The sequence below is a fragment of the Hippocampus guttulatus genome, chromosome 19 (assembly GCF_054856545.1).
Source record: "Hippocampus guttulatus isolate MCC_2025c chromosome 19, RoL_Hgut_1.0, whole genome shotgun sequence".
NCBI classification, from domain to species: domain Eukaryota; kingdom Metazoa; phylum Chordata; class Actinopteri; order Syngnathiformes; family Syngnathidae; genus Hippocampus; species Hippocampus guttulatus.
The window spans coordinates 10879360-10902821 of NC_141279.1; the positions used below are offsets into that span (position 1 = coordinate 10879360).

At 45.7% G+C, this 23462-nt stretch overlaps 1 protein-coding gene and 1 pseudogene across 2 annotated transcripts; one reads left to right on the forward strand and one right to left on the reverse strand.

The window, feature by feature from the left end:
• Positions 1-149: 149 nt before the first annotated feature.
• On the reverse strand, positions 150-22635 carry LOC147190288 (uncharacterized). Of its 2 annotated transcripts, none has more exons than XM_086138417.1 (3): positions 22209-22635; positions 5978-6118; positions 150-5085 (listed from the first exon to the last, which is right to left on the reverse strand). In XM_086138417.1, exons 1-3 carry the CDS (start codon positions 22369-22371, stop codon positions 3746-3748), a joined length of 1644 nt encoding a protein of 547 aa, XP_085994543.1. In that variant the 5' UTR covers positions 22372-22635; the 3' UTR covers positions 150-3745. The 2 variants fall into 2 exon arrangements, with proteins under 2 accessions (XP_085994543.1, XP_085994542.1); XM_086138416.1 differs by having other exon boundaries at positions 5933-6118.
• On the forward strand, positions 13284-14498 carry LOC147190289 (uncharacterized; annotated as a pseudogene).
• Positions 22636-23462: the final 827 nt, after the last annotated feature.

Genomic DNA, 23462 nt, shown 5'->3' on the forward strand with positions numbered 1-23462 from the left:
ACAATAATGGTCAAGATTTAAATACAGGCAACCTTCTGTTTTTGGGCTCCTATTTTTATATTTCACTCAAGGAAAATAGTGCCTCACCAATCATGAATCTCTCCGATATTGAGGTAGGGATATTGAAGAAGACGTGGCTGATCCAAGCCTTTTGAGCAAAGAAAACTTTATTCACCAGCAAATAACTCACAGTATCAAATTCATACGGCTCCATCACACATTTCATGACAAAATGGAAAATGTCCATTTTATTCAGGATCGCATCCAATAAAAGCCGATTAAACACGTATCACAACATGTGGGGTGCTAGAAAAAAGAAAACAAAACACGAAGAACGAAATCAACCAACCAAACCTCTGAAAATGAGTTAAAACAAATTACATTTAAAAAACACAACTCAGTGCCAAATATATATCAGAGCTGTCAAACGATTAAAATATTTAATCTAATTAAAAACGCAACTGTCATAATTAACTCAAATGAACTAAAAATCCATCGTCATTCCTCACGCATTTTTTATCATTTCTGAATTTCCTTTTGTATTTTTTTGTCCTATTTCCCCCCCCCCATTTTAATGCTCTCATCAACATGGAATCATGAATCCGTTTTCTATGTGCAAAATGCAAGTATTTACTGAAATAACAATTTCGATTTTCAATTTTACATGAACATCTCTCACACAATATTACTGTCCATCAACAACAGTGAAAAGAATATTTTGTCACACAACAGCTGCTTTAACAGCTCTTTTTATGGAATCAAAACAGAGCAATATAACATTATAAAGTGCACATCTAAGGTAAACTAGTACTCAGCCTATAGTGGAATTAAGACATGGTATACTTCGTTTTTCTTTGCTTTGAGTTCAAAGTTTGCTTTGAGTTCAAAGTTTGCTTTGAACACAGCAGTCAGGCTATGTTGATTCTGTTGGTCCTTCTTTCGCGCAAGTCTCTCTACGGTTTTGTGTAGACATCATTTCGGATAGCAACACTTGGTTCGATGACAACACTGGAGACGTTTGATTTTCAGTGTGTTCGCTAGGTCGCTACCACTGCACCGCTGAACTCTCGACGTGCCTCAGCGCACCGTCGCTGTCAGACAAACACAGAGAAGCTTCACCCCCATTATTTATATGGACACGGAACACGGTAACCTTCCAAACAAAATAGTACCAAACAAGTAACAATCGCGTCAGTGGCATACATCGAACTCAACAGAATGCATCCATCCATCCATCTTCTACCGCTTATCCGGGGCCGGGTTGCGGGGGCAACAGCTTTAGCAGGGAAGCCCAGACTTCCCTCTCCCTAGCTACTTCTTCCAGCTCTCCCCGGGGGATCCCGAGACGTTCCCAGGCCAGCTGGGTGACATAGTCTCTCCAGCGTGTCCTGGGTCTTCCTCTGGGTCTCCTCCCGGTGGGACATGCCCGGAACACCTCACCAGGGAGGCGTTCAGGAGGCATCCGAATCAGATGCCCAAGCCACCTCATCTGGCTCCTCTCGATGTGGAGGAGAAGGGGCTCGACTCTGAGCTCCTCCCGGATGACCGAGCTTCTCACCTTATCTCTAAGGGAGAGCCCGGACACCCTGCGGAGAAAACTCATTTCGGCCGCTTGTATCCGGGATCTCGTTCTTTCGGTCACGACCCATAGCTCGTGACCATAGATGAGGGTTGGAACGTAGATCAACCGGTAAATTGAGAGCTTCGCCCTTTGGCTCAGCTCCTTCACCACGACAGACCGATACAACGTCCGCATCACAGCAGACGCCGCACCGATCCGCCTGTCAATCTCTCGCTGCCTCCTGCCCCCACCTTTGGCTGCCGCCCAGCTCGCATTGCACCCTACCCCTTTGACCCCTCCCACGGGTGGTGAGACCATGAGAAGGGGGACCCACGTTGCCTCTTCGGGCTGAGTCCGGCCGGGCCCCATGGGTGCAGGCCCGGCCACCAGGCGCTCGCCAACGAGCCCCACCTCCAGGCCTGGCTCCAGAGGGGGGGCCCCGGTGACCCCCGTCCGGGCAAGGGAAACTGAGTGCCATTGATTTTATTTATCATAAGGGGTTTTATGAGTCGTGCTTTGTCTGGTCCCTCACCTAGGACCTGTTTGCCATGGGTGACCCTGCCAGGGGCATAAAGCCCCAGACAACTTAGCTCCTAGGATCATTAGGACACACAAACCCCTCCACCACGGTAAGGTGACGACTGACGGAGGGGTCAACAGAATGCCGGCATTGACACAGAATGCCTGCTCTTTATTCACCTGAGGCTCATCAACCAAAGGAGTGTTCACACGGCAACATTTGCTCCGGTGCTGCGCCAGTGGAGCGGTCACATGTGCAAATTTGCTCCGGGGTAGCCCCTGAAAACAGTAAAAGTTTTTAAAAGAACCAACACGACAGCTCATTTGTTTTCTGTCGTTTTGCTCGGCTGCAGAAACTGCCTTGTGACCGCAAGTGGAGCTGCACCGACGCTGCGCCGGTGCTAACACACTCAGCGGCTTTGTACATGTGACCACTCCATGTGACCGAGCGAAGATCCTGTGGGACTTCCAGACAAGATGGTAATGGCGAACCAACCAGATATCGTGATCGTAGATAAAGGGCAGAGGAAAGCCGTTGTAGTGGATGGAGCGGTCCCAAGTGATGGAAACATCAGAAAGAAGGAACACGAGAAACTCGAGAAATACCAAGGGCTCAGAGAGGAGCTGGAGAGAGCCCGGAAGGTAAAGGTGACAGTCGTGCCTGTGTTGGTCGGAGCACTCGGGGCAGTGACCCCCAAACTAGATGAGTGGTTGCAACAGATCCCGGGAACAACATCGGACATCTCAGTCCAGAAATGTGCAGTGCTGGGAACAGCAAGGATACTGCGCAGAGCCCTAAAGCTTCCTGGCCTCTGGGAGAGGACCCGAGCTGAATGGGGGACGGACACCACCCGAGGGGTGAGACGAGGATTTTGTATTTATATGTAATGAAGAATCCAAAAGTATTATAAAATTATTAACAATGCAATTTTACAAATTCTTTACAACAAGTAAAAAAAACAAAAAATAAAAAAAAAAACACTTCAATGCACTCAAGGAAAACTTCAGCATCTAAATAAGAAGGTAGATGTAATACGATTTGCTTGATGAAACCTGATTAGATGGGAGTGGATAATTTCATTGATAACTGTTGATCTCGTCGTCACACTTGTGATTCTTAATCTGAGACTCCCACGAGAATATTTGGCCACAGTATGAGCAGGAAAAATGTTTCTCACAATTGTGGGTTTCTGTGTGTCCTCTTCAGTGTGCCTTCTCACAGAATCTTTTGCCACAATGTGAACAGGCAACAGATTTGGTTTGGTTTGTTTATTGAACATAAAACATATACAGTAATAATTTGACAGAAAATAAGGTAGATAAAATAGTAAAAAGAAAGAAATCAGTCTTCATTCAACACAGTTATGTTCAAGGGAGTAGGAAGAAGTAAAAAACGTATCTAGTCCGACCCCGTTATGTGTTTATATCTAATAAATCATTTTTATATCAATCAAAAAAGAAAAAAAGTAAGAAGTCTCCATTAAGGCTCATACTTTACCCTTAACCGTGATATTTTTACAACTTTTGGTTTGTATCTGGATTATATACATCCACGCTGGCACTCTTGTTTCAATTTTCTCTTGTATTCATCATGGATATTTCAATACCTTTCTCTATTTATCAACTTAGTTCTGATTTATCATTATATTTAATGTTTAGAATTTATCATTTTACCTCTGATTGATGTAGGTTGTTTGTTCTCACCAGTGTGTGTTCTGGTGTGTTTTTTAAGTTTCTCTTGTCAGAGGATTTTTGGCCACAAACTGAGCAGCAAAAAGGTTTCTCACCAGCGTGGGTTCTTGTGTGGTTAATTTGGCTTCCCTTAAAAGAGAATCTTTGGCCACAGTATGAACAAGCAAAAGGTTTCTCACCAGTGTGTGTTCTGGAGTGTCTTTTAAAGTTTCTCTTGTCAGAGAATTTTTGGCCACAATGTGAACAGGCAAAAGGCTTCTCACCAGTGTGGGTTCTCGTGTGATTTTTTAAGTGTGCCTTCTGAGAGAATCTTTGGCCACAGTCTGAACAGGCAAAAGGTTTCTCACCAGTGTGTGTTTTGGTGTGTCTTTTTAAGATTCTCTTGTCAGAGAATTTTTGGCCACAATCCAAACAGTCAAAAGGTTTCTCACCAGTGTGGGTTCTTGTGTGTACTTTTAAGTTTCCCTTATGGGGGAATCTTTTACCACAAACTGAGCATGAATAGGGTTTCTCGCCAGAGTGTGTTCTGGTATGTATTTTTAAGGTTCCCGTCTTAGAGAATCTTTGGCCACAAACTAAGCAGGAAAAGGGTTTCTCACCAGTGTGTGTTTTCACATGTATTTTTAAGCTTCCCTTCCTAGAGAATCTTTGGCCACAAACTAAGCAGGCAAAAGGTTTCTCACCAGTGTGTGTTTTTGCGTGTATTTTTAAGTTTTCCTTCCTAGAGAATCTTTGGCCACAAACTAAGCAGGCAAAAGGATTCTCACCAGTGTGTGTTTTCGCGTGTATTTTTAAGCTTCCCTTCCTAGAGAATCTTTGGCCACAAACTAAGCAGGAAAATGGTTTCTCACCAGTGTGTGTTCTGGTGTGTCTTTTTAAGGTTCCCTTCTCAAAGAATCTTTGGCCACAAACTAAGCAGGCAAAAGGCTTCTCACCAGTGTGGATTCTCACATGTCTTTTCAAAGCACTCTGACAAGTAAACATCTTCCCACACTGACAACATTTCCAGGGTTTGTTGTCAGTGTGATAGGTCAGATCACCATTAGACTCTTCATCCTCATCATCATCTACATTTAATGATGTGTTTTCACCATCTTTCATGCAAGGGGAATCTGGCTCCTCCTCTCTTTTAATGTATGGGATCTGCTGTTCTTCCTCTTTGATCTCCTCTTTCTCTTTAATGTGAAAGGGCTCTGCATCCAGCCGCTCCTCCGCTCTTTTAATGTATGGGACCTGCTGTTCTTCCTCTTTCTCCTCTTCAATGTGAAAGGGCTCTGCATCCACCCGCTCAGGAAAAGCATCTTTGCTGATATCTGTAAGACACAAGAAGACAAAAACATCCATGGGATTCTAGTTTATAATTACAATGAAGGTTACTCAGAGAGCTAGATTAGTTCAGATTTCAACTCAAAATGTGACATGCCCAGCATCACATAGGATTTTGCTTTCTTTGATTATTTTTATCCATGGTGGTTTACAACCCCCCCCCCCCCAAATAAAAACACTTTTCAATGCACTCAAGGAAAAGAAAACTTCAGCATCTCAATAAGAAGGTCGATGAAATACAATTTGCCTGATGAAGCCTGATTAGATGGAAGCGGAAAATTTCATTGATAACTGTTTATCTCATCATCACACTTGTGATTCTTAATCTGAGACTCCCACGAGAATATTTGGCCACAATGTGAGCAGGAAAAATGTTTCTCACCATTGTGGGTTCCTGTGTGCCCTCTTAGGTGTGTCTTCTGACGGAATCTTTTGCCACATTCTGAACAGGCAAAAGGTTTCTCACCAGTGTGGGTTCTAGTGTGATTTTTTTTTTTTAGTTTCCCTTCTGAGAGAATCTTTGGCCACATTCTGAACAGGCAAAAGGTTTCTCACCAGTGTGTGTGTTCTGGTGTGTATTTTTAAGGTTCCCTTCCGAGAGAATCTTTGGCCACAAACTCAGCAGGAAAAAGGTTTCGCACCAGTGTGGGTGGGTTCTTTTGTGATCATGTAAATTTTCTTTACAATAGAATCTTTGGCCACAAACTAAGCAGGCAAAAGGCTTCTCGCCAGTGTGGATTCTCACATGTCTTTTCAAAGCACTCTGACAAGGAAACATCTTCCCACACTGACAACATTTCCAGGGTTTGTTGTCAGTGTGACACGTCAGCTCACCATCAGACTCTTCCTCCTCATCATCATTTGATGATGTGTTCTCACCATCTTTCGTGCAAGGGTAATCTGGCTCCTCCTCTCTTTTAATGTATCGGACCTGCTGTTCTTCCTCTTTGTTCTCCTCTTCTTCTTTCATGTGAAAGGGCTCTGCATCCAGCCACTCAGGACAAGCATCTTCGCTGATATCTGCAAGACACAAGAAGACAAAAACACCCATGGAATTCTGGTTTATAATTACAATGAAGGTTACTCAGAGAGCTAGATTAGTTCAGATTACAACTCAAAATGTGACATGACCAGCATCACATATTTGTGATGGATTTTGCTTTCTTTGATGATTTTTATCCATAGTGGTGGTTTATTAATTTTTTTTATCCTTGGGTATTTGTGAAAAAGACTTGCACAGAGCGTGACATTGCACATTTTTGAGTGGTGGCTAAATCCAGAGCGCAAATTCTACTGCGTGATTTTTACTTTTCGTGGGGCGAAAGTGATTACGATACATTGATCCCTCGCTATTTCGCGCTTCATTTATCGCAGCTTCCGTACATCACATTTAAAAAAAATTTCCAAAGTATTGTATTCAGAAAAAAATGCCAAACAATTCAGAGGTTTTGTACATGCCTGTACTATTAGGCAATGGGCACTGCCTCAAGGCGCATGATTGGTTTCCAGTGTGATGTCGACCAATGACAGCACGAGTGGATTTATCCTGTGAGCTGATTGGCTGCGTATCTTCGCAGCCTCGCCCAGCATGACGAGACACTTGAGAAGCCTTGTGTGTGTCACGTCATGCTGTTGATTCTCTGGCATACTGCCTCTTCTGTTTGCTTCATGCGCAGTGGGCAGAGAGAGAAAGAGCGAGAGAGTGTGAGAAAGAGGGGTGGAGAGAGAGAGAGAGAGAGAGAGAGAGAGAGAGAGAGAGAGAGACAGTGCGACCAGTGCGCTTAGAGCAGGGGTGGGCAAACTACGGCCCGCGGGCCGGATCCGGCCCGTTGGTCTTTTTAATCCGGCCCGCCGTAGATTGGTGCACAATTAAGGTTTGATTGCATTCATTTCGTTTGGACTTGTAATGACAGGTATTTCAACACCAGGTGGCGCAGTTACTTCAAGTTGCAGAGCACAGGGAGGGAGGGGAAGTCGAAGAAAGAGGGAGAGAGTAATGACCATGGAAGGGAAAGTGATATGTATCTGATTAAACGAAGCAGGTAACAAAGTACGAAACATTCAGGAGACGCCTGGAGTCGGAAAGACTCAAATCTACGAGACTTTGAAAAACAAGGAAGCGATTCTTACTCAGTCCGATTCTGGCAATTTCCATGCTCAGAGTGAATTGCTTGTGGTTCGAGTAAATGAACATTTCCTAGAATGGTTTGATTGTTATCATGTTAAAAACTTTCCGCAAACTGGACCACTAATAAGAGTCGGAGAGCAGTCAAATGTGTAGAGCGTGAACAACAGGGGGCTCAGTACACATCCTTGAGGAGAACCGGTGCTGAGTGTGATGGTGGAGGAGAATGTTACATTATTACTGGCATACAAAGACATTGTGTTATCTTCTTTATTTTCTATTTCTATTTCTAACTTTTGGCCCGGCCCTCCACAATATTTTCTGCTTTTCATTTGGCCCCCCCGGGAAAATAATTGCCCACCCCTGGCTTAGAGGGAACATTGGTTCTGTTGCATCTCCGGTAAACGTAAATCTTTTTTGAAAGATACCTTTCATTGTATTGCCTCGAATCGGACAATTTGCTTGTCTCGAAGCGTAAGGCAATTTCCTCACTACTGCTGCTTCCTACCGGTATGGAAGAGTACTACATGGTTACTCTTCAAGGCGATCGACCGCACAGGCATACATCCATCCATCCATTTTCCGAACTGCTTAATCCTCACTAGGGTCGCGGGGGGTGCTGGAGCCTATCCCAGCTGTCTTCGGGCAGTAGGCGGGGGACACCCTGTACCGGTTGCCAGCCAATCGCAGGGCACACAGAGACGAACAACCATGCACACTCACACTTCGGGACAATTTAGTGTGCTTAATCAGCCTGCCACGCATGTTTTTGGAACGTGGGAGGAAACCGGAGTACCCGGAGAAAACCCACGCAGGCCCGGGGAGAACATGCAAACTCCACTCAGGGAGGCCGCAGCTGGAATTGAACATCTGCACTGTGAAGTCGACGTGCTCATCACTGGACTACCGGGCCATCGGCATACATACAGTATTGGATAATTTCCCACGGCACACCTGACAATTGCCACGGCACAGAGTTTGAAAAACACTGAATTAGACATTCATAATAAAGACCCAATGAGGAGAGGACACACTGGATTCTGGTCCCAATCACTCAAAGGGGGAAACGAGGAGAAGCGTGAGGTTTCAGTTCTCTGTACGTCACCCCAATGATCTCCCCATTCGCCCTCTAATTTACTTCTCAATGGGAATCTAATACAGGGGTGCGTCCAACCTAAAGGGTGAGGGCTGTTGAAAACACACTGAACTTGTTAGACTATGGGTGTGTATGTGAGTGAAAATTAGGTTCATGTGTGCAATCATGACAAAAACACCAAGTTGCAGCTGGCGTTGGCAGCTCCATCCACGACCGACCTTGCTCTTGTTTTGTCGAAATACTTCTCTTTCCAACCACTTTCTTGGAAAGGTGGTTACGTCACTCATCTATAACACAGTGCATTTAGAATTCTTCATTGTAAATGTGAACATATCTTTATTAAAAGCATAATTACTGTATGTCTTTATTAAAAGCATAAGTGTTCTTCATTGCAGGCATAATCAATTTATAATTGCAGGCATCAGCGTTCTTCATTGCAGGCATAATCAATTTATTATTAATAATATGCAAATGTATGATAACTAAAAACAATCAACCGAACACCGAGCAAAACCTCCTTCATGGGTTTTCACATCGCGGCAAGGGCCTGGTCCCCATGAAGATATCCTTTTTTTTTTTTGCCCCACACAGGGGAAATTTACAGTCTCCAGTAGCAAAATTGGGGGGTAGAAAGAAGAAAAACAAAGTGTTTGCACGCACAAAAATAAATGTCTCAAGATAAGTGAAATATAAATATAGATATTGATATGTAAATAGTCAATATAAATATCGATATATAAAAGCATTAATGCAACTGGTATAAGGTGGCTGTGCAATTTACAATTGTTACTGGTTTTCACATATTGTATTTTTTTTCCGCAGCCTGAAAGCAGTCACAGGTGTAACAATTAATTTATTAAATGTAAATAAAATTAATTAAATTAAAGTAAAAGTAGTTAAATTAAAAAAGTAATTAATTAACCGCGAGAAGTGGGTTATAACAATGCCTATATACACACACACAAAGGTGTTTGTTCTGGACAATCCGTGACAAGCACAGAAGTCCAATCACAAAACAAAAGTCCAATCACAAAACCTCCCAATCACGGTTTCCAATTCCAGGTCTCACTGTCATTGCCCACGTGAGCATTGAAGTCCCCCAACAGAACAAGTGAGTCCCCAGCAGGAGTACTCTCCAGCACGTCCTCCAAAGACTCCAAAAAAGGTGAGTACGCTGAATTGCTGTTGGGTGCGTACACACAAACAACAGTCAGGACCCCCCTGCCCACACCCAAAGGTCGGAGGGAGCAGTGGCGGTCCTGGGGGGCCGGGGGGGGGGCCAACGGGGGCCAGTGCCCCTGTAGCACTGATTCTGGCCCCCCCTCCGAGCGTAGATTACGCAGTCGTGCGAGTCGCCGACGCGAAAGGTGGAACCAAAGTGCGTTAACATTCTAGTCGGACCCTTTAGTGCGCTGCGCCACTTAAAAATGAGCGGGAAAATGAGAAGCAGTCCGCAGAGAAGGAAATTACCATGACACGAGTGCTATGTGTGTGTGTGTGTGCGCGTGTTTGTGTGTGCGAGTGTGTGTGTGTAACTTTTTTTGGTCTCCCTTTTTATTTGAATTTTTATTTAACAGGATCAATATATAAGCCATTGCCTTTTAAAATTTGGATAATTAGATGCATGTAAAACATCTAGCTTCAGTGAATAAAAACAACATTTCAATTTTTCTGCAGTTGGGGCCAATCTAGGAAAAAGTCATACAATTTCAAGTTAAAAAATTATCATTTAGGGGTTTTTTGGGGCGTTTTTAACACAGTGATGGGTCATTTTGACCCGAGGACAACAGGAGGGTTAAGGGGGATTTCTACAGAGCTCTGGACACCATCCTGCAAAAAGCACCGGCGACGGAAAAGCTCATCGTCATGGGAGATTTCAGTGCTTAGGGTGGGCACGGAACAGCTGGTATGGAGTAAAGTTAGTGGCCAGCCTGGAGTAGGAAAAATGAACAACAACGGCCTTCGGCTCCTCTCCCTCTGTGCAGAACATCAGTTGGTCAACACTAACACCATTTTCCAAATGAAGAACAGGTTTAAGACCACCTGACAGCAACCCCGCTCCAAACACTGGCATCTCCTGGACTATGTGATTGTCCGTCAAAAGCACATACGTGATGTCCTCAAGACCCGTGTCATGCGCGGAGCTGAGTGTTGGACTGACCACCTCATGGTCAGATCCAAACTGCTCATGAGCATTCGACAGCTCCCAACAAAAGGCTCAACTGTGCAGCATTGAACAACCCCACCACCAAAGCCAACCCTCGGCGACTCCTTGCTGAAAACCTTGGCAAGATCCTGGAGGAATCAGGTGACTGGCCAGCTCTGCACCAGGCTATCCAGAGTACAGCCTTGGAGGTGCTAGGCCAGTCAAGGAGACGCCACCAGGATTGGTTTGACTGCAACTTAACCGAGATAATTACACTTCTGAAAGCAAAGGATGAGGCCCATAAAGCTCTTCTGTCCTGCCCTACATCTCTCACCCGTAAAGCCACCTTTACTGCAGTTCGAACAGTGACCCAGCGAGCACTCCGTATCATGAAGGACCCCTGATGGGTGCAGAAGGCAAATGAGATCCAAAACCTGGCAGACTGTAACAACACCCAGGGCTTCTACAATGCCATCAAAGCACTGTATGGTCCCAAGAAGCGGGCAATTGCTCCAGTCCGATCGGCTCTGCACTCCTCAAGGACCACCATGAGATCCTTGCCCGTTGGGCAAACCACTTTGAAAATCTTCTCAACCACACCAACCCTGTCAACCCGCACATTCTGGACAATCTTCCAGACCTGCCAACAATCATGAGCCTCGACACCCCAGCATCTTATACTGAAACCCAGCAAGCCATTGCGGGCCTCAAGAAAAGCAAAAGCGCTGGACCTGATGGCATCCCCGCAGAGGTTTTCAAACACAAAGGTCATCTACTCACGCGCCGACTGCACCTCCTGATTCAAAACATCTGGGAACATGGGACCGTCTCGCAGGATTGGAAGGATGCTAACATCGTTATTTATAAGCAGAAAGGGGACCTCAGTGTAGCTACTGGAAGACTAGATCCACCATTGACATAATCTTTGTTTTAAGACAGCTAATGGAGAAAAGCAGAGAGCATCACAAGGACCTGTACATAGCCTTCATCGATCTCAGCTAAGCCTTTGACACCATCAACCGTGAGTTGCTCTGGAAACACCTCTCCAAACTTGGGGTGCCACCCAAGTTTCTCTGCATCCTCCATGCAGCTGCATGAGCGCTTCAAGGTGAACGTTGGGGTGAAGCAGGGCTGTATCTTGGCTCCAGTGCTTTTTAACATCCTCCTCTCTGCCATCACATGCCTCTTCCACCATGGCATGGGACATGATGACGGTGTCCATATGTCCTTGACGGAAGCCTCTTCAACATCAGACGGCTCCAGGCTCACACAAAGACAAAAATCTGTCAGATCTGTGAGCATCAGTATGCTGATGACTGCATTATACTAGCTCACAGCTCAAACTCTATGCAGCACACCCTGGACACCATTTCCAGTCTGTACAAATCCTTTGGTCTTCAGATCAACATTAAAAAAAACTGAGGTCATGTTCCAACTCGCTACCCCAACTTCCACATCCCCCAGCTTTCACATTCATGGCACTTCACTAAACGTAGTGGACCATTTCACCAACCTTGGCTCCACTTTGTCCTCAAACTGCTCCCTTGACACTGAAGTCCACACCCGTATCAATAAAGCATCATCATCCTTTGGTCGCCTACGCAGCAGGGTCTTCGAAAACCGAAACCTGAAGATCTGTACCAAGATTGCCGTGTACAATGCAGTATGTCTCTCCACTCTGCTCTACGGGTCAGAGTCATGGACCCCACACCGCCAGCACATTACTACCCTGGAAGGCTTCCACATCCACTGCCTGCAAAAGATCCTTGGCCTGTCCTGGGAGGATCGAGTTCCCCATATAGACATCCTGAAAAGCACCAATTCCATCTGCATGAAAGCGGCCGTGGCGAAGAAACATCTTCGGTGGATCGGACACACCATTCGCATGCCCGACAACCGCCTGCCCCGCCAGGTCCTCTAGAGCCAACTGAGAGGTCCAAAGCATTCTGCTGGGGGGCAAAAGTGGCGCCTCAAGGATTACAGCATGGACCTCCTAAAGCGAGCCAACATCAACCCCACGCAGTTTGAAACACTTGCACTCAACAGACCAACCTGGCAAATCACTTGTGCCACTGCAGTCTCTCAAATACACCAAACTAACCAAGTCAGACAAACCGAGAGACGCACTCAATGACACCAGCGGGCAGCTGGTATCCCCCTGGTATCCGGTTTCCCTTGCTCCATCTGTGGTCGAGTCTGCGGCTCAAGGATCGGTCTCTATGCCCACGAGAAGTGGCACCTTACCCATCCTCCCCTCCCTTGGAGCAAGCGTCATCATTAGACATGATGGACAGCTATATGTGTGTGTGTGTGTGTAAAAAAACACCTTGTGACACACACACACACACACACACACACACACACACACACACACACACACACACACACACACACACACACACACATGTGTGTGCATCATACCGGATCGGTCGAGGCCCGGGTTAACATCGGCATTGTTGATCTACAGGGTGCCGGTGGAAAATGGACTACTATTGGTCGAAGAAGGACAGGAGGAAGGTGTGTCCGTAGGAAAAGAGAGAAGTGGAACTCCAAGAGTCTAGAATTGAGAGTAGGGATTTTGAATGTTAGAACTATGACAGGAAAAGGAAGAGGGTTGGTTGACATGATGCAAAGGAGGAAGATACACATATTGTGTGTCCAGGAGACCAGGTGGAAAGGTAGCAAGGCTAGAAGCTTAGGCTCAGGGTTCAAATTGTTCTATCAAGGTGTAGACAGGAAGAGAAATGGAGTTGGGGTTCTCTTGAAGGAGGAGTTTATGAGAAATGTCCGAGAAGTAAAGAGCGTGTCAGATAGAGTGATGAGTCTGAAGCTAGAAATTGAAGGTGTGATGTTCAATGCTGTTCGTGGGTATGTCCCACAGGTATGATGCGAGTTGGAGGAGAAGGTGAAATTTGATTGTAGAACATCGCAAGAAGTGAAATAATTGTGATTGGTGCAGACTTCAACGGACATGTTGGCGCAGGAAACAGAGATGATGAGGAGGTGATGGGAGGGTTTGGACTCCAGACGAGGAACGCAGAAGGACAGATGGTGGTGGACTTTGCGAAGAGGATAGAAATGGCTATTGTGAATGCTTTCTTTCAGAAGAGGCAGGAACATAGGGTGACCAATAAGAGTGGAGGCAGGAGTACACAGGTCTACTACATTTTGTGTAGACGGTGCAATCTAAAGGAAATCGGAGACTGCAAAGTAGTGGGGTAGGTGAGAGTGTAGCCAGACAGCAGAGGTTGGTGGTGTGTAGGCTGACTCTTGCGTTGATGAAGAGAGCAAAAGCAGAGCAGAGGACTAAATGGTGGAAGGCTGAAAAAGGAAGAGTGTCGCATGGCTTTTAGGAATGAATTGAGATGAGCACTGGGCGGTCAGTAGGTGCTTCCAGATGACTGCACATGTGATCAGGGAGACAAGTAGGAAAGTACTTGGTGTATCATCTGGAAAACTTGCTGTTGGAACGAGGAGGTGCAGGAATGTATACAGAGAAAGAGGTTAGCTAACAAGTGGGACACTGAAAGGACTGAAGAGAGGAGACATGAGTACAGGGAGATGCAGCGCATGGTGAAAGTGGAGGTGGCGAAGGCCAAACAAGAGGCCTACGATGACTTGTATGCCAGGCTGGACAGCAAGGAGGGAGAGACTGATCTTTACAGGTTGGCGAGACAGAGAGACAGATGGTAAGGACGTGCAGCAGGTTAGGATGATTTAGGATAGAGATGGAAATGTATTGATAGGTGCCAGTAGTGTGATGGGAAGATGGAAAGAGTACTTTGAAGAGTTGATGTATGAGGAAAATGAGAAAGAACAAAGAGTAAAAGGGGTAACTGTTGTGGACCAGGAAGTAGCAAAGATTAGCAAGGATGAAGTGAGGACGGCATTGAAGAGGATGAAGAGTGGAAAGGCAATCTGGCCTGATGATTTACCAATGGTGGTATGGAAGTGTCTAGGAGTGGTGGCAGTGGTGTTCCTGACTGGGTTGTTCAACAAGATCTTAGACGGCGAGATGCCTGAGGAATGGTGAAGTGTGCTGGTGCCCATTTTTAAGAACAAGGGAGATGTGCAGAGTTGTAGTAACGACAGAGGAATAAAGTTGATGAGTCATACAATGAAACTATGGGAAAGAGTAGTTAAAGGTAGACTGAGAGCAGAAGTGAGCATTTGTGACAGGAGTATGGTTTCATGCCAAAAAGAAAAAGAAAAAGTACAACAGATGCAGTATTCGCTTTCAGGATGTTGATAGAGAAGTACAGAGGGAACTGCATTGTGCGTTTGTAGATCTCGAGAAAGCATATGACAGGGTGCCTAGCGAAGAACTGTGGGATTGTATGAGGAAGTCTGGGGTGACAGAAGTACGTTAGAGAGGTGGAGGACATGATGACTGTAAGACAGTGGTGAGGTGTGCTTGTGCTTCCGGTGTGACAGAGGAATTCAAGGTGGAGTTGGAACTTCACCAGGGGTTAGCCCTGAGCCACTTCTTATTCGCGATGGTGATGGAACAGGTGGAGCAGAAACTGGAGAGGTGGAGTTTTTTTCAGGTGTGATATGCGATAGAAGAGTTTCAGCTAAGATGAGAGGAAGGGTGTATCAAACTGTGGTGAGACCAGCCATGCCGTTTGGACTGGAGACAGTGCCACTGAAGAAAAGACAGGAGGAAGAGCTGGAGAGCAGAGAGATGTTGAGGTTCTCTTTGGGAGTGACCAGATTGGACAGGATCAGGAATGAGTACATCAAAGGGACAACTCATGTGAGAGGTTTTGGAGAGAAAGTCAAAGAGGCCATACTGAGATGGTTTGGACATGTCCAGAGGAGAGAGAGTGAATATATTGGGATATGGATGCCGAGTCTTGAACTGCCAGGCAGGAGGCTGAGAGGAAGACCAAGGAGGAGGTTTATGGATGTTGTGAAAGAGGACATGAAGGTAGCTGGTGTGAGAGAAGAGGATGCACAAAACAGGGTTAGATGGAGGCAATGATTGGCAACCCTGGAGTGTCGGCCCCTTCCCGACCCACGCCTCCTCCCGGAGATAAGGGGCACGCGGAGGCGTCTCGCCTTCTCCCGGGGGTCAGCAGAGGGTAGGAGGGCCGACACTGAAGTTTCTTCATTGAGCCGCAGACCAGGGGACGCACCAGATGTTTCTCTGAGTTTGAGGCTGGAGTTGATCAAAAACTAAGTACAAACTTAGTCAAGAGTCCAAGTTGCAGGCTGGTCACAAGCGAGTTTTATTCAATCAAAACCCGGAGAGGGATAGATGTGCACATCAGAGCTCTGAATTCTCCAGAGACAAGACACAGGTTTTATAGAGCTTGGTGGGGCCAACACCTTCCATTTCATTGGCTGATACCAAAGAACGCCCTTCACTCTTTATCAATTCTAATGGTATCATGATGCGTTGTGTAATTCTGATTGGCTGTGACATTCTTTGTCAGCTAGATTTTAATGGTATCTATAAGCGGCTTCATATCTTGGTTCTGATTTATGATGGTATCACAATGGGCTTTGTTGTTAAAATATAATAGAGGCCTCTACTGGGCCGTTGTGTGATTGCATGTGAGTGTAGATTTAACTGCATCCCCGAAGGTTTGGCGACCTGATGATATTTATTGCAAAGCAGACAGCAGTCATCATGTGTATGTACTTTGCCCCGCACAAGCATTTTGCTTGTCTAATTATCGACATTTTTGCTCATCTAAGCGAAACAGACAGCAGTCATTTCGTGTATGTACTTTGCTCCTTCCTGTTCCAAGGTGACTATTGCCGAGCATGTTCATTGCTTTCCCTGAGAACCATATGCCTGTCCTCTACTTGTTACGTTACGATATATTAGGTTATATATTTATCCATAAAACAGACACCACAACCCCTGAAGGGAAAAGCCGAAAGGAAAAAAGAATAAGAGCGCACGTTGACACACACGGCCCTCTTTTGTTCCACAAAGGTCTTCCTCGTACTCTGCTGTCCTTCTTGCGCACATTTTCACACGAAAATTAGAAAAACGCTTACGATCTCTGTGGAGCGATGTGTTGAGCACAAGCGCCTCTATGTTAGCGGCAAGCCGGCTTAGTTAAGCACTGCGGTCAGACCAGCCTCCAATCGCAAAGTTGAAGTTAAGACAGCCGCCACAGCTATTTTTAATCCTGAGCATTACGGTTATCTGTTTCCAGCGAGCGGCGTTGGCCACCTTCAAAATCAAAGCTCTCCAACAAATGCATGCACGTCAGTGGTTTAGTTAGTTAGTTAGTTCCGCCCGCTCCTATTTGGAACATTGGGCGACGAGCCTCCTCCATTTGTTCCGGTCACTGGCGACCTTTCTTGCTCCATGCCAGCTGACACCCATCTCACTGAGGTCTTCTTTGGCAGTCTGTCGCCACGTCTTCTTTGGCCTACCTCTCTTCCTCTTTCCACCCTCTGGCATCCAGTCCATGGCCACACTTGCCGGTCTCTCTCTTGGCAGCCGGAGTACGTGGCCGATCATTTTCCTTCTCCTTTCAGAGACAATGTCTGACAGTTCAGCCACTCCTGCCCTCTTCATCACCTCCTCGTTGGTGATGTGGTCTCTCCATGAGATCCTCAGGATGGATCTCAGGCAACGCCGATGAAAGACATCTAACTTGTTGGTAATGTTGGCTGTCTTCATCCATGTCTCACAGGCGTAAATCGCTGTTGGGATAACCACTGACATATAGAGGCGTAGCTTGGTGGTCGTAGTGATGGCTTTCGATGACCAGATGTTGCGGAGGCGTTGGAACACTCCCGCAGCTTTACCAAGTCTACTGTTGACGTCTTTCTCCACACCACCTGTATTTGAGATGTTACTCCCAAGATATGTGAAGCTGTCAATGTACTCTATGTCATGTTGGTGTAGAGTGAGTGGTTGAAGGTGTTGGTGCTGTCCGACGGCCATGGCCTTTGTCTTTTCCTGGCTAATTCGTAAACCGACCTTAACTCCGTGCTCATGCAGATTGTCGGTCAACTCCTGGAGTGCGGGCTGGGTGTGACTTAACAGAGCCAAATCATCTGCAAATTCCAGGTCAGCTAGTCTGCTCCCTCCCCACTTGATACCAACTTCTTCCCCTGTGATGGACTTCCTCATCACAAAGTCAATTATGATGATGAAGAGTAGGGGTGACAGAATGCAACCCTGTCTTACACCAGTGACAATGTCAAAATCATCAGTTGTGCCACTGTTGGTTTTGACACAACAGGTTGAGTTGTGGTACAATGACCTGAAGATGTTGATGTACTTGAGGGGTACACCATACAGCTGGACGATCTGCCACAGTGACTCCCGGTGGATGCTGTCGAAGGCTTTCTTGAAATCGATATAGTTGATCATGAGTGGTGTCTGAAGTTCTTGGCACTGCTCTATGATGTTTCGAAGGGTAAAGATCTGTTCGGCGCAAGACCTTCCCTTCCTGAAACCGGCTTGCTCTTCCCTCAAGATGTTATCCACTTCATCTTTAAGGCGATGTAGCAGGACACTGCAGAATACCTTGCTGGGGATTGACAGCAGTGTAATGCCCCGCCATTTATTGCAGTCTGCGAGGTTTCCCTTCTTAGGAAGCGTGACAATGACCCCACGTCTCCAGTCGGCAGGAACCTCTTCAGCATGCCAAATCAGGTTGAACAGGTGGGTAAGGCTCTCCACAACAGCGTCTTGGCCGTGTTTCAACATCTCGGCAGCTACCTCATCGAGTCCCGGTGCCTTGTTGTTCTTAAGGCCCTTGATTGCTCTGGCAACCTCAGTCTCGGATATCTCTTTCGATGTAATATTTAGAGCTGGAGCTGGTGTCTCTTGATCGAAATTGAAGAGCACGGGAGGCATTGGTTGGTTGAGAACCTCCCTGAAGTGTTCCAGCCATCTTGCTTCTTGCTCCTCGTCGCATAGAAGTGTCCTGCCATCCTTGCTCCTGATTGGCACGCTAGAGCTGCTCCTGGAGTTGGTTAGCTCCCGCACGATCTTGTATAGGGTCGTCGTGTTGTTGTTCTCGGCTCCTTCCTGTGCCTCTCTTGCTTTCTCTTCTAGCCACTGTCTTTTATCCTTCCTGCAACTCTTCTTCACTGCCCTGTCCAAGCGCCTGTACTCCTCGTCTTCCATCCTCCAGCTCCGGAGCCTCCTCTTTTGTTCTCTTTTTATCTTGGCCACTTTCCTTTCATCAATCAACTTCCAGGTGTTGTCTGTTATCCATCTCTCTTTGTTGGTACCCCTCTTTCTGCCGATAACTGCTTCTGCAGTTTCAGCAATGGCACAAGAGAACATACTCCACTGCGTCAGTGGTTTGGATTTAAAATAATGCAACAAAATAATTTCTTAGCTGTCAGACAACCATTAGTTCACCCAGGGAGTATGAAAACTCTCAGAAGAGCACCGAGAAGCGTTCTGAAGTTTAGATGGAAAAAAGGTCAATGTTAACTTAACATCAATGACAAAATTTTCACCTGATTTATAAAAAATAAAACAAATCATTAAAAAATACATTTTGGTTATCCCGCAACCAGATCAAGTCGAAGGCACACTGGGCCACCCCAGGTATCCAACCAGACTACTGTCATCAAGATCTGATTTTCCATTTCGAAATAAAAGGCTTCTGAAATTACGTATAGACCTTTTTGCCTGATTTCAAAAAAATAATTTAAAAAATGAATTTTAGTGATCGCGCCACCAGACCAGGTCTAACGCATACTGGGCCACCCCAGGTAGACAACCAGACTACTGTCATAAAGATTTGATTTTCCCTTTGGTTCTTAACAGAACCCAACCAGTTCATATGCACATTCACCGAACCCTTCATTGGTGAAAAATAAAACGTTTTTTTTTTTTTTTTTACAAATTCAAGACATAAAAGACATTAATTAAAAAGAGAAAAAACATCTACATAAAATTTCAATATATAAGAATACGTTTTTTGAATTGTGCACTAAATTTCTCCATTGTGAGACAAATAAAGGTTTTCTTGTCTTATCTTAAACCCTGGAGAAGCCACAGGGTCAAATTTGGCCCCTATAAATTCTGATACTCAAATGCTACCCTTAAATCCCAAAGGGTCAAATTCGGCCCGAATCCTAAATTAGGAATATAGCATTGAATATTTTGGTGTTCAGTGAACATACAGCAGTCATTAAATGTATAATTCGTCATTTTCCAAAGAAGAAAAGTTAACATTGAATTTATTTGTTATCTCAACTTTGGAAGGCTTCTTGGTGCGATTCAGGACAATTTTTCATTCTCCCTGTGTTAACTCATCGTTGCTTGACCGCAGAGAAATTATTTTGTTACATTATAGTAAATCCAAACCACTGATGTGCATGCATCAGTTGGAAGGCTTTTATTTTGAATGTGGCCAACGCTGCTCGACGGCCCCACATTACCGTAATGCAGAATGCAAAGTATTAACAATCGCTGTGGCGGCTGGCTGGACCTCAATTTTGCGACTGGAGGCTGGCCTGACCGCATTACGCAGAGGTGCTTCCGAACATAAGGGGTGTTCACACGGCACACATTTGCTCCGGCGCTGCACCGATGTATTTTCTTGCGATATAGTTTACACCGGAGCAAATTTTGTGGAGGGTTCACACGTACAAAGCCGCTGAGCGTGTCAGCACCGGCACAGCGTCGGTGCAGCTCCACTTGCGTTCACACGGCAGTTTCTGCAGCGGAGCAAAACGACAGAAAACAAATGAGCTGTCGTGTTGGTTCTTTTTAAAATGTATACACAACTCAAGCGACTACTGCACAGGCACGTCCTTCTCCTTCTCGGTCTCCGTGCCTTCTGCTCGAGAGTGACCGCCCCCGAAAACGTAAATCAACGATGACTTCAATGACACTCAGAAAAGCAAACATGTAAAGCGCCAAACAGAAAATCAAGAGAGGAAATCACAAAATAAATTCTATGGGGGGCGGGGGGTTGTGAACACACAACAAAGGAACAAACTACACAAAACACCCCGAGAGAGTCCAGTCTCCTACAAAAGGAAAGATGACGTTTGGGGACTATTCCCCCCACAGCCCCGTTCTAGTTGAGATGGTATAACCCAAGAGGTGCTTGCTGCCGTTACCAGCCAAGTCTTGTGTCTTTATTAAACAAACACATGACGGAAGTCCGACAGAGCACGAAAGCAACGCATTCTCGCCGTACGTAATCAACTCTTCACGAGCATTTGCTCTAGAGCAAATTTTTAAACCACCTCCCTGAGGTGGATCAAATTTGCTCCGGTGTAAGATGTTTTCCGGGGCTATGCCGGAGCTAATTTGCACGTGTGAACGCTCTACCGGACCAAATCTTGCCGTGTGAACACCCCTGTAATGGCACTCACACCGGAGTTGCTGAGCTTTTGACAAAATCGCTGTGGACCAGATTTCCTGAAACGCATGGAGCAAGAACGTTTTCGTGTATTCTGACATTGCCCGTGACTGTTTTTCACTCTTTTGTGTTTGCAAGCATGCTGAAGCTATAGCTAGCACAAGTTTGCGTGGAATTCCGGTATAAAATACGAAGTACTTTTAGCATGATCACGCAGGTAGTTTATCTGTTGTCGGCATCTTCGCCTGGGGCGGTCCTTCTGGAATGGTGAGTCAGTCATTCAAAATTGTGTTGCGGGCAACTGGCTGGTAAATCAAAAGGAGTCCTTGATTGACAACTGTGCTGAACAACGCTAGCCAAGAACAACCCTTTGGCGCGGCTTTTACATTAATGGCCAAAAGACGTTTTTCCGTACACAGGTACAGTAATCCCTCGCTTGAATGTGGTTCACCTTCCGCGGCTTCGCTGTTTCACGGATTTTTTGTGTGCAGTTTTTAAATGCTTTTTTTTAAACAGTGAATTGTGTTCTGCATCCTGATTGGCTAAGGGACTGACCAATGTGAACAGTCTCTGCACCTCGTCTCTGGACAGCTTGCCAAATTTGCCTTCGCAAATTTTTGGTCTTTGGATTCATTGTATCAGTGGCGGATGCTGCTCTGTCAAGGAGGGGAAGCTCAATTTCGGCCGACATCATAAAATGTGTCCGTTCATTTGTACGTGACTTCTACTCTCTGTTCCTTTTCAAAAAAATTGAAAAGGATGCCTTCACCATAAGATCGGTGATTAGCTCAGTTCGCTGTCAGTCAAAAAGAGATTCAGCCTCAGACAGATCATCCAATCATCATGCAGAAAAGCTGAGCTTCCGCCCACTGTCCATAGACTCCCAGAGACACCGAGCGTCCAACGGGCGGGAAAAAACCAGCATTTATCCAATGACTCGTCTTGTTTCAATGCATTGGGACAACCTACACTGAACTCTCGACACCCAGCGTCCACACACTTTCAAGCACAGTGAAGCTGCGGGAACGAATGAGAAGAGAGTCGCATCGTAACCAGTAATAAGAAGCTGATTCCGAACAAAAGTTGTGCGCGGTTTTGCGCATGTCCACACAATTGTACGTACACACATATATTTGATCACTAACTTTTTGACATTTTAGGGGAAGCTGAGCTTCCCTTGCAGTCTTAGAGAAATCACCTCTGCATTGTATACATCAGGGGTGGCCAACCAGTCAGAGACGAAGAGACATTTTTTTTACTGTGTTACTGCAAAGAGCCACATCATGCCCTTCCTCCCGCACGCGCGCGCGCGCGCGCGCACACACACACACACACACACACACACACACACACACACACACTGCGGACAAGAAAGCATACGAAGGCTGTTCAGAAAGAGTACGAAACAAGTGAGACGAACAGCGTGACCCAACCTAATCTGTGAAGAACAATTCTTGGCTGCATCCTGCGAATGGCGTCCAGTAGTTGACGTTGTCCCTTGTGGTCCTCTTTTTCTTTACAAAGTTCCTCCTCGTATTCTGATGTCCTTCTTGTGCACATGGTGCGAAAATTGCAACAACTTTTTACGCTTACCATCTCCGTGCACCTATGTTTTGAGCACGAGCGGCTCTTTGTTAGCGGCTAGCAAGCTAACCGAAGCTAAAGTAGGCCGAGAAACACCAATGTCCACCGAGACGACTTGAATCGGACACGAAGCTTCAACGAAAGATGTTTTAGTCCAGCGAGATGATTGTGGACGCCCCGAGTGGAGGTTTGAGCACGTTGAAGACAAATTCAGGAGAATTTTGTCAAGGGTTGTCTGTCCCTCAACGCCACCAATTGTTAATACTCTGCATGACGGAAATCTGCCGACAGCGAGCCCCGTTGACTACCTTCAAAATAAAAGCTTGCAAACCGCCAGCGGTTTGGATTTAAAATAATGTTGGAAAATAATATCTTGGCGGTAAGGCAACGACGAGTTCACCCAGACAGAATGAAAACCACCAAGAAGACCAGGTCTGAGGCAGGGGTAGATTCGTAGATCTGGTTCCTCAAGAGCCACAATATTTGTTATTATGACTAGTAGTCGTCGTGGTTGTCATGTTCCTGTTCTGGGTCTGGCCAGCAGGTGGCAGACTGAGTGAACTTGCTGGCTGCACACCTGCTACCAATCTGTCAATTATGGAACTGTGTATTTAAGCACCCGCAATCTGTCTTCTGGTTGTGGGAGTGTTGTTTATGCCTTGCTATTTCCATGCCCATAGACTATTTCTGGCTTTAGATCTTGTCGTGTTTCGCTTTCGAACTCTCGGTACCAATGGTTTTGTAAGTATTGGATTTTATTTTGTGATTTGGCTTTCGCTTGCGTGTAGTTTGATACATTGTTCTTTGTTTGTCTTCGCGGTCCTTATTTTCCCCCCTTGCCTTTTATGCAAGCGCTTTTTGTTCGTTTTTTGTGCCCTCTGGTCCTTGTTTTGACCAGCGCTTTATGTTATCCCTTAGTCGTGGCGATTTTTGAATTAAAAACATATTTTTGCAACGGAGACCTTGTTGACGTCTACACTTTGGGGTCCCAAAACTCAATTCGGCTTGTCCGAGACGTAACAGTGGTCAAGGTATGATTATTATTTAAACCAGAATTCAACAGCAATTTCTGATTTTCATTCATTTTTTGGACTACTTTTCTT

What these genes read in the sequence shown, in the direction of transcription:
- LOC147190288 (XM_086138416.1), bottom strand. Translation starts at nt 22,371, where the DNA reads ATGGTAAGCGTAAAAAGTTGTTGCAATTTTCGCACCATGTGCACAAGA. An exon ending in AATTGTTCTTCACAGATTAG is followed by an intron (nt 6,119 to 22,208) that starts GTTGGGTCACGC and finishes TGTGTCTTGCAG; the next exon opens with ATATCAGCGAAGATGCTTGT. An exon ending in TGAGGAGGAAGAGTCTGATG is followed by an intron (nt 5,086 to 5,932) that starts GTGAGCTGACGT and finishes TGTGTCTTACAG; the next exon opens with ATATCAGCAAAGATGCTTTT.